Source organism: Cyprinus carpio, chromosome A13 (genome assembly GCF_018340385.1).
Source record: "Cyprinus carpio isolate SPL01 chromosome A13, ASM1834038v1, whole genome shotgun sequence".
Classification (NCBI taxonomy): Eukaryota; Metazoa; Chordata; class Actinopteri; order Cypriniformes; family Cyprinidae; genus Cyprinus; species Cyprinus carpio.
In genome coordinates this window covers 11857363-11868954 of record NC_056584.1, presented here as the reverse complement: position 1 = coordinate 11868954, position 11592 = coordinate 11857363, and the positions used below count along the sequence as shown (strand labels likewise).

The window sequence follows — 11592 nt, the reverse complement described above, 5'->3', positions numbered from 1 at the left end:
ATATGGTGCATGCAATAGGCTACGTTGCTATAATGAAGGTAGTGTAGGCTATTTTTAATCAAGGCATAGGCCTAACTTTATTTCCAGACCGTCCAGCGTACTGTAAAACTGCCTTTTAGTAGGATCAGCGGACGTAGGCTAATTAAAGCTAGTAATTGCAGATTAGAGGTTTTGGGTCATTGGGGTTATTTGATAGGAGGCAGTTTTAAATGACGGGTAATTATTTAACATCACTCGTAGGCTAAGGCGCAGGTTTTTTCACCTGGGTTTAAAACCCAGACCTCAATTTCAGAAACCACTGCAAGCATTTGGAAGCTACACCAACTTTTTTTCCCCCCTCACTGTATGATGAATCATGGCAATGGCCCTCTGTGATTGATCGTTTTCCCTGTGCATAAGCGTGGCGTTGTTGAACGTTTAAGTTAATGTTGCTTCTGAAACAAGTTATCGCAGCACGAGGTAACCCAAGCGGGTCAGAAGGTTCTCAATACAGCGAGTCCCATGGCCCTGATGCTTGTTTGGAAAAGCAAATCTATTAATAGGCCTAGCCTATACAAGGTCGAAGTCATAGTGCACCGTTCACTGTTTGCGAATAATTATTTTATTTTTATTTTTTGTTTGTTTGTTTGTTGTTGTTGTGGATATAGATTGTATCTCTCGAAAATATGTAAATAATTTAAACACAAGAGTTTATTTTAATTTTAATAATGAGTTCGTCACATAGGCTAATTGAATTAAACACATAGGCCTATATGCTTTACAGTTAGGCTAATGTATAGGCAACAATAAAATAAATTAAGTAACCTTACCTACTTCGGTTCTCTAATGCCCTTGCATTTTTGCTCTTTAGTTGGCACACTCAGGTCCTTTAAAATTAATTTAATAATCTTCTCAACTCAAATAACGTTAACAAATAGCCTACTAAGAAGTTTCTAAGCCTGATCTATTTGACGAAATATAATTTCTCTTCTTTAAATTCAGCTACTTGTCCAGCATTAAATGCAAAACATCAGGCGCATTTAAATCGGCAATGCAAAATTAATAAAGGGGAGCGAGCGGTAACGAGGGGGTGTCCTGTCTTTTGAGACACAACGGAGGGAGAAAGTGCGCCAAATTTGTTTGCAGCGGATCAAGGCTCACCGCCTTCACTGCACTTTCTTTATCTTAATTCCAACTTGAAAAGATATAATTATCTAGTTTGAACAGGGCTGCTATCAAATCATTCTTTAGGCAGGGTAGGGAACAGCTCGAGTGGATTGTGGGCTCTGAGCCGCTCGGTGTTGCCCGAGATAGGAATAATGAAGTTGTGGAGTCCGGAGATACAAAGGGGCATTAACCTCATTAGCATGAAACCTTTTCTTCTAACTATTGTGGGACCCTTTCAGCCTTCTAATCCCTCTATTTCAAAGCTGGGTTTGTAATAAAGCTTTTAGGGGTTTTTCAAAGCTAATAGTGTTCTCCGCAGATTTTTTTTTTATTACCGTTATAGTCCACAGACTGTTCAAAAGTCCCCTTGCATAGCGTGTATGTGTAGCCCAGTGAAAATTTCAACCTTTATCAAACTACGATTAAAAGTTTTTTGGGACAGCACGAAAACGATCATCAATGGTCTTTCATGGGATTTCGAAATATTTTGTCACGTTTGCTAAATAAAATAATAGTAGCTAGCCTACTACTTATTAGCCAACGTGAAATTTTATTTATAAAACGACGATTATTTAGGCATAATGTGCTTTTTAAATGGATGCCAAATACAAGTTAATGGATGAATTGACGTCTTTTACATAGTCCTACAAATAAAAAATAAAAATAAAAAAAATCATATTTGCATTCTACAGCCTGTTATTCATATAATAAAAAACAAGAACTGAGAAGGAAGGCTAGATACATTCCAGCCGGTGCTGCCGACAAGATTTTAAACAAAGCTCCTATTTTGCGGCACATTGCAAACCTTCTCTTATCGCGTTGTGAGAGGTAGTCAGATTGTACTAAATTATGTCCAACCAGACCCCCTTGGATCCACGGATTAACAGATTAAAGTGGACCACTGGGCAATGCATCCCCTTTCCCCCACATATTACTCGTATGATAATTGCCTAAACTGATTTGCACTTTCACAAAAGCTTGCAGGACTCTTTGTAGCTTGAACAGACCAGACGCTGCTCTTCTACCAATGGAAATAAAACTGGTCAATGCCAGTCTATCAGACTGAGCGGCAAATGAGGCAAGAAAAAAACAAGCACTTCGCTGTGGAAAAATCGAGCTCAAAACCGTTGTAAGCATTCTATTTGTGTTACATTTTAACCAGTCCATTTCCCCGTTAGGCTACATGCTTTATACGCTCAGATTAATTAGAAAGCTGGTGGAATATTCCATTGATAAAATAGTGATAATTACGATACCTCGCCTGTTTGTCCTAAAGGACAATGACACCAAGGGACCGAATCAAAAGAAGACAACTGCAAGTGCAATCCATACAATACTGTCTGTCCAATAATGATTTTCTAAAACAGGATGCATCCTAAACCATTTAATTGGCTACCGGTCAAAAGTTTCATTTAGACCTCTTCTGTAAAACAAAAAGGCTATAATTTGATTCTGAGCAACATATTGATAAAACTTTATTGACAAAATATTGACAATTACATACTTCTTGGAAGTATACTTTGTGTTAAAATTGTAGCAAACTTAACACAAACACAAAATTATTTACATTCTTGTAAAAGACGATTTAACATAAACATTAGCTTTTAGTATCTCTATACATGGAATACGCTCAGTGCTTGAAGTTTTGTTGCCTAGGCGGCCATCAATTCTTGCATTAATCCTTCGAGGCAACTCTTTAGAGGAGGGGCGCGTCCCGATCACATATTCGCACCAAGATTACGGAGTCATGGTAAAGCTTAATTTTTAAGGAATGTCATGGAGAATTTTTCATTAGAATTACTATTGTGTGAGGTAAACTTGAATAACGTTTTTATAATCTGGTTTAAAATTTGTTTTACTTCTTAAAAACACTATAACGCAGCACTGCTACTTCATGTTGTTTTCACAATCACTTTAACACGAGAATCATAAATTCAAAGACTGCACACTGTTGTAAAAAAAAAGGAAGAAGCACACAACATTTCATTTCTCAGATTAAAAATAGAATCAAAACAAATTTACTCTGAAAAAAAGAAGGTCAAATTAATTAATTAACCTACCAAAAATTCATTGCTCTACCATGCAATTCAAGTTTTACAAAAACAGTTGTATATTTTGGTATCTTGATGTGGAAGGTTCACGTCTTGAAAAAATAAAACGAGAGGAAAAAACCCTCAGAAGTGCAAATGTCCTATGCGCATTTGAGCTATGTTTTGTGATAGTGGTGATGCGGGTAGTGTAGGGGGGTGGCCTGCATGTAATACCTGTCAATCACCTTGCCTTGGCAACGTGAAAATTATTGACAGTTCCCTTGTAGTGACAGCAGTGCCACCAACAGGATCTCTCACCCTCAAGCTGCCGATCTCGAAGAATCAAAATGTGATACCCACTCCCTCTGTCAGTACACAGCATCCTTATCCGTGACATCCTTCAAGCCACGCCGCTGTCCCGGGTTCAAACAGTTTTTTAAAGTCTTTTAATCGTCTGAAGTGACGTCAATTTCCTCGGGGCTTCCTTGTTTTGTGGCCATTCTCCATCGGTTTATGTGATGAGTTCCTTTCTTTTTCTGTTGTGAATCCGAGCCTTCCTCCTCCAGTTTCTGACGCTTGAACTTCGTCCTTCTATTCTGAAACCAAACTTTTACCTGTGGCGAGGAAAAAATGAAAATAATCAGCGTAAAATACGCAAAGGCTTTTCGGTGGCCTCTGAATAACACAATTAAACAGAGAGCTGGCCTAACGGAAGGTATCACTAACGGGCCTTAAGAATAACTAGGGCTAGACGGACAAAGAACCGCCAGGTATCTCACAGTCAATCTAGTCGACTTTCATTTAGTGTCTTCGGTCTGCATAAATTAAAACAACAAAGAATTTAAATTAGGTATTAAATACATAACCTATTACTGATAAGTGAGGATGAAATTGGGGAAGGGAAGACTGCTGGCGTGGCTTTCCTTTTAAAGTGCACCTGACCTGTTTACGAACGACAGGTTGCATCATCATGCCCTCCTGCTGCTTCAAACTCAGCTGAACTGTTGAGCGGACATTGAGTACAATAGAAGCAGCATGTGAGTGTATAATAATGTGATACCACTAGTGTGACTTCACCGACATTATTATCACGGATCAGTATATGTTAACTGGCCTATTTACAATTCACTCCCTCTTTATTACATCCCCGTATATAAAACCTTTTCTATTAGCACACATCGGTAAAGTCCAGTCTTTAGCTTAATTCATCACCTTTATCATTCATATCATCCGTAAAGCTCACAGCTGACAACTTGGCAAGTGAGGCACATTTAATGTGCTTTCAGAGAGCTAATTGAAGCATTGAAGTGGCTCGTAGTTCATTTCTCTCTCTTGCTATTCTGAAAGGCGGCGTTTAAAAAAGGGCCGGTGCTGTCACCGGGACAATAGACTCCGACCGGGCCACTGAGCGATACGCGCAAATAGGCTACGGTCTTAAATATGGTTAGGGAAATTCATTGATTCCGCCTCATTCTTTTAAGTGTCCGTTTAAAACGGTTAACTGGTTAATTGCAAAACATTTTCCACAAGAGCCCTCTGCCCAAAACGCAATCGTTCAACCTCACCAAAGAACGGAGTGAATTGGAAATGGTGGATTTAACGCACTTCAAACCATTACGCTTTTAGAACAATGCTTAGCCCTTTACGCGTGTGATTTCCAACAAAACCAAACGGTAAACAAAAGAACATTTTCTGTTATGATCAACTTGAAATCAAAATGTTGCCACATCTTTGCAAATAAGAAATATATAGGCTATACACTTATTACTAACGCCAATGCTGATTGCGACTACAGCCTACATGCAAATATGCTGTCAAAGAGAACGATTAAATGTTAGAAAATATTTAAATAAACAATCTATCTTTCAAAAGCTTTTATTGTTTATTGAATCATTCAGAACTACATTTTGTTACGCAAACATTGCCTATATGCTATGTTAACATTTAAGGTAGCTACAGCCATAGCCTATTTATTTAGGCCGTATTATATCAATATGACCATGCGCACATTCACGTATGTGGATGTACACGTTAATGAAGACAGATAAACAACTTCTTACCTGAGTTTCTGTGAGGCTAAGGCTGTGAGCGAGCTGTTTTCGTTCCGCACCGACTACGTAATGATTTTTTTCGAAAGCATGTTCAAGCCGTAGTAGCTGTGATGGTGAAAAAGCTGTACGAATCCTTTTGGGCTTTCTTGCCAGTGCATTGTGCAATAGGAAGCTTTCCGGACTCGTTTCGTTTCCTGTAATGAAAACAGTGATAATTAAAACCCATCGTCTACCATAATATTAGTATCCTTTCTAAACATAGGCTAGTTGTTAGACTACGTTCAGTTTGTTGTCAGTAAATAATTGCGGGCTATGGGGCCTGAAGTTTAAAAACATATAAGCATGCAACATCTTACTAAAAATATAAGCTACAAAAAAAAAAAAAAAAAAAAAAAAAACCCCACACACACAATTTACCGGTCTTCTTAAATAGAAATAGGCCTATACAAGTTGAATTTTTTTTTTACTTCTTTTTTTTTCTGTCATCTTTTTTGACGTTTTCTGGCAAAAGTTAGACTACTTTAGCCAGGCGATGATGTTTACAGTAGCCAGCTAATTAAACTTTTGTTGCGAATTCAAATGTGAGACAAAATAAGGTTAATTTACACGTAATCAAACAAAAAACTGTAAATAAACCAGACGGAGATAGGTAGCTGCAGCACGGCTCTTTTTTACAACTGAAATGTCTTCGAATTAATTCAATGGCTTTGAGTATCTTTGCAATGGTTAAGGTTTTCATTGCAAGTGTTTCGGTAAGAAACTGAGGTGACAAATGTTTTCCCATAGACTATTGAATATTATAAAAGTAAAAAAAAAAAAAAAAAACACAGAGAGAGAGAGAGTTTTTTTTTTTTTTTTTTTTTTTGCTATAACATTTGTGTTATTTAGCTAGTACGATGTATGTAATAATACGACAGTATCACACTTATTGACGTGTATGAATATTAGCGTTCGTTTTTAAGGTAGGCTAAACGAAATGTCAATTTTACAACATTAAGGACCCAGGCAAATGGACTTTCAGATAAAGGCGAAATTCGAGAAATTTACGCGAAAAAAAAAATCAATCGAACGGCAATTAAACTTCCTTTTTATTAATAAATTATTTCGTTGCTCTTAATTTTTTTTTTCCCTGGTAATGTGACTGCGTATTATTTTGTAATAACAGTTTTTCATATATTTAAATACACTACAATCGATGGGTTTTATTAGGCTATAGGCCTAGCCTATTGATTTTTAAAAGGTGATGTAACTCAGGGCCTATTTAAACCTATTAAAATAATTAATTTAAATGTAGGCTATAAAACATCAAATACAAAAGTTACAAATACTTTACTTATGAGTTTTAACAAGTTAAGTGTATATATATATATAATATATATATATATATATATATATATATATATATATATATATATATATATATATATATATATATAGCCTATATGGAATAACGTCAGGTTCTTTTCTTCCAGCAATTTACTGATAACCGCAGGCTATAATGTCAGTGCCCTCATTCACAGCAAAAGTCTATATTTAGATACAATAAAATGGTTATAAACTTTTTTCGATAGCATTAATTTCCGCATTTTAATATCTAGCACAAAAGTGACATTTAGCCTAGCTAATTATCAAAGAAAAACTGCCGTGTTTTTTCTCTAAACGACTGATCAAAATAACTGGCTAATAAAACATTTTCCTGGAACTTACCTTGAAATCTGTGACCCAAGTATCTATATCTATGTATCAACCATGGATAAAAAGTTGAAGGGTCCCTTTGCTGGCTTGCGAAAAGAGGGTGCGGACTGTGCGAGGACGACAGTGGGTGAGCAGCCAAAGCGTGAGGAGGAGGTACTGAATGGACTGGGACGGCGGAGTTGGGAGGATGTGAAACAGCCTCAGCGAACACCAAGTCCGGGTTTGAGTAGACGCCCCTGCCGCTGGAATGAAAGCCGTTTAAAAAATGGGTTCATCTGGCTTGAGGTTTGCATAGCTGAGAGCCGCTGGTCGTATGGGCTCCTCGGATCTCGACGCTGGCAAAGGATTATCCTTCGCTACCAAAGACTCTATGGTAAAACACCTCTTCGGTGTGGGCTGAAACATGGCTCACCAGTCAAAATTCCCCAGTTTAAGTGAAAACGGTACACGCACTGAAAAATACTCCACACCCAAGACCAAAGTTTTGTCAGCAAGTTAGTGGCAACTAAAGAAAGGGTAAAAAAAAATGGTCAAAAGCACACAGCTCAACACATCGTGAAAGAGGTGGCCGACTTCTCCAGACAATCCATGAATGTGATCGGTTCCTCACCAGTTGTGCTAGCGATTTGTTAGTTCATGAGCCTAATTAGCTCTGGAGTCACATAAACAGTTTCCTCTGAAGCCTGTAATGGCTTGGTGATTGGTCGCTGCCGCTCGCCTTAAGGTTGAGGGAAGAGTCTTTAAGTGCGTCAATACGAACGAGCGCGGAGAGGCGGATTCAGGCAAAACGGAACGGATTCGCCCAGAAACAGAGCTGTGGAGCAATTTACATACGCAGCTGATCCCATTGAGAGACTCGAGGTACTTCAGCATGTTGCTGATTTGTAACACCATACCACAACAAAACCGTTACTACGGCACCTCAGTGCTTAATCACTGCACGTTTAGACGCATAACTACACATGCTGATTTGTACTAGCCTACTACAATACAAAAAAAATGCAGAGTGTCATTTAAACAAATGACTGTAGCTAATCAATGAAATTCTGTCAGGAAATAATCAGTTCAAATGACAATCTCTGTGTATATCAAACTTTTTGAATGTTCTACTTTCTGGATGTTCGGTGGGCCTGTAACGCCCACCTCTACACTGTCTCTCCGCGTTTTCATTTTCTCCGACGGGTTTGTGATTAGTTTAGGGATGAGATACTCTCTTTCTCTATTGGCCAGGAGACAAGGATGAGGCTTATTAGACAGACAATATTTTCAGCTCTGTTTGTTTGTCTATTACCCTCTAACTACTCGTTAAATTAGCCGAGTTCAATCCCATTATGGGTTACTAATGTGCATACTGCATCTCAAAAGTTCAGGTATATATGCACAGTTGTCAACGCGATCTCTTGGGTTTTAGACTCAGTTTTGCGGGGTGTGAGGTAGTTCGGTGACATTTTAATAACGTTTTATATTCTTTTTACTTCTACTCACTTTCAGATAAATCTCATACAGCACTACATTATTCACCATGTAATTATGGGTTTCAAATGGAGGCAATTTTGTCGGTCATATGGCTACACATAAAAAATAGAAACTGCAGAAATATTAGTAAAACTTTTACAGATGGATATAATAGTAAAAAAAAAAAAAATGTAAATAAATAAATCACTACTACTATTATTCTGGATTTTTGTCCATGAGACACTCGCATTTGATACAGGCTCATTTTAAAATTCAAGCGTGTTTTGGAGCTGCAGTGAACGCTTGTGCAATATAATGGAAAAAATAAATGTTTACAAAATAGGTCCACATTTATTACGTTCAATGTTGACTTGAATAATTTTGCCTATAGCTCTTAACACCCCATATTTGTTAAAATTAATGAATAATGAACAGCTAGGCCTATTGGTTAAGCGTACGAACGCAGCATGACAGTATAAGTGTTGTACATTATTCATACTGCATTGTATAAAACAGGTTTTTGTTTTAGAGAATATCCTTTCCTTTGGTTTTTTATTGTGTTAACGAGAAGAGTGTTATGGAGTCTCTAATTTATATAAATAATATTAGATTTAATTATATTATATTATATATATTATATTAGATATAATATTAGATTTATATAGGCTATATATTATTATTATTATTATTATTATTATTATGAAACCGAATTTATAAAGGCCTATATTATTATTATTATTATTATTATTATTATTATTATTATTATTATTATTATTATTATCACGGTCTATTTGGCTTGTGTTTAAGTTAATAGCAAATACACTGTAGTGGACTTGGACTGTCGGATTCTAGCCTACACTTGTTTTGTATAATCCTGCCACAATCAAGAAAGTGATTTCTTGATTCCAGTAATAATTCTGGATACCTGCGTATGACAGACATAGCCTACATTAACAATTAGTAAGAGAGGCTATTTCTTGCCAGTGGAGTTCAGTTTTCACTCGTCTGCTCTTCCGTGCGGGAAATGCTTCATTTAAAATATTTGTTAGCGCGTTCCCGGTCGCCTACACTTTTGGACTCCAAATAGCTGCCGTGTAGGCCTACCCCGGACTTTTTCTTTAACTTGCTTTTTTTTCGTCCACAAATTATCAAGCCACTACATTTCAATTTTGTATGAAGTAATCGTTTGGTGAAACACATTTGTTGAGATTTTTTTAAATGGTGAAACATTTGTTGAGATAACAGGAACAAAAGAAATTGTGTCAGCACAGTAGCCTAATGTTTACAATCGTCTGACTTTTATGTATTTGCTGTACAGGCTATTAAAATCAATTTAGATATTTTACATTATGATTTCTGATCTGAAGAACACATTGAAGGGGTCACAGTGCTCGTCGAGCTGCGCACTGAAGTGTAAGGATAGTGCGACACCCACTGGTACTTTCACAAAATTCACTTTTCGCCAGTTCCTGGACGTTCACAGAAATGAAGAGCATGGTAATTGTCTCGCTTGTCTACAATGCTAATTAGCCTACTTTTTTTCTCTCTTCGTAAAATGACTGTACAGGACATTTAGGCTAAGCCTAGTGTTAGTGCATAGTGCACTACATTTTTCGAAGTCATTCTTACAACGACATCGAGAGCCTTCCTTTGTGGTCCATGAAACCACCTGCAATTATTGATATTTCTATAGTCTCCCTTGAACAATGACTTACAAGCTCGCGACAAGCTATGTCTGTATGACGAAAACATTAAAATCCCGACATTAATTTCACACGATCAAAATCAACCCACATTGTGTAGCGTAAACTCTTGCATCTCTTTGCTGGCCTAAAACCTAAACACGTAGGCTAAAGGAATATTAATACAAGCCAAAGAAACAACCACAATAATAATAATAACTTAATAATAATAATAATAAATGATCAGTTCGTTAACTTCACAGGTCTCACCATTTATACCTTTCATGTTTACCTAGGTTAGCCTATATTATTTCAATTTATCTGTAAATCTCTTTAAATTAGTAGATCGTTCATTTGTACAAGCTATCAAAAGCGCTAAGACTTGATCAATAGCCTACCAGCATATCAATGTAGTCCCCAAAGTGATTTTTCTTCGGTGTTTAAAATTAAAAGAGAAAAAGTTAAAAAGTTGCCGGTGACGTAGAAGACAAAAGAGCATTGAGTTTTATTCTATTTATTTTATCCAACCTTCAAAAATGTGTCGGATAGGCTACGTAATAATTACGTGGATGGCTTTTGAAAAGATGTTATGAAATGTAACTGACGCCCATGAGCAGCTTTTTCGGAGAGCATTGCCATAGAAATGTCAACTGAATTATGTTATATCGTAGGCTTCACATTCATGCATTCTGTGTGCAAGGACTATCAATTTCAAGACAAGAAATTATACCTTTCAAAGCTGTTCTTTTCACTTCATGCGTAACTTGTAAAGTTCTGCGCAGACCTTTCGAAAAAAAATATATATTCTGGCATTTATAAGTCTTTCCACTAGTATGCCAGCATTTATTGACAAAACATTACTGTTTTTGTTTCTTTGGCTATATGTGCATCTTGCTTTTGAATTAAAGCGCAATAATAGTAATAAACACAATTGAGCCAATAGGAAACGAATTCCAAAATTGCACTTGTTGATAAAATCAACATTTAGATAATAAAAAAAATAAAAAAAAACAAAACACAAAATAAAAAATCATAATACCGAAAACATAAAACACCAAATCTCAAAAAAAAAAAAAAAAAAAAAAACCAAATATTAAGCATTTTAGCCCAAACAATTACAGACGTTTTCATCCAAGAACGTTAAAGTCGATGAAGCATTTGAAAGGCATTTATCAGTTTTAATAGTTCTTTCTTACACAAGCCACGTGTAAAATACACACATTATAGGCTTTACAAGCCACATAAAATAATGTCTTACACCATTAAGTATAGGCTAGGCTACAGTGCAACGGGAAGACTTGACTTTAGCAGAATTCAAGATTTTTCTTTTATCTAATGTTCGTTTTCCTAACATCCCAGTTTTGCATTCCGTAATGGCCGTAATTTTTGTTTACTTTGCCATTAGGCTATATATCTTTTGCTGCATGTAATATGTTCGAAAAGAATTATAAACAATTCGATTTAGATCTGCAAGGCTAAACTTCTAAAATGTTTAAAACATTATTTCCAATCAGAGTTTATAAGTTCCAGTTA

At 36.4% G+C, this 11592-nt stretch overlaps 1 protein-coding gene across 1 annotated transcript; it reads right to left on the bottom strand.

The window, feature by feature from the left end:
• Nucleotides 1–2596: 2596 nt before the first annotated feature.
• LOC109087642 (homeobox protein EMX2) lies at nt 2597–7774 on the bottom strand. The gene is given in 4 exon segments (XM_042768820.1): nt 2597–3790; nt 5237–5421; nt 6935–7187; nt 7190–7774. Coding segments are annotated over 4 exon segments (744 nt in total). The 5' UTR covers nt 7328–7774; the 3' UTR covers nt 2597–3622.
• Between the last annotated feature and the right edge of the window lie 3818 nt (nt 7775–11592).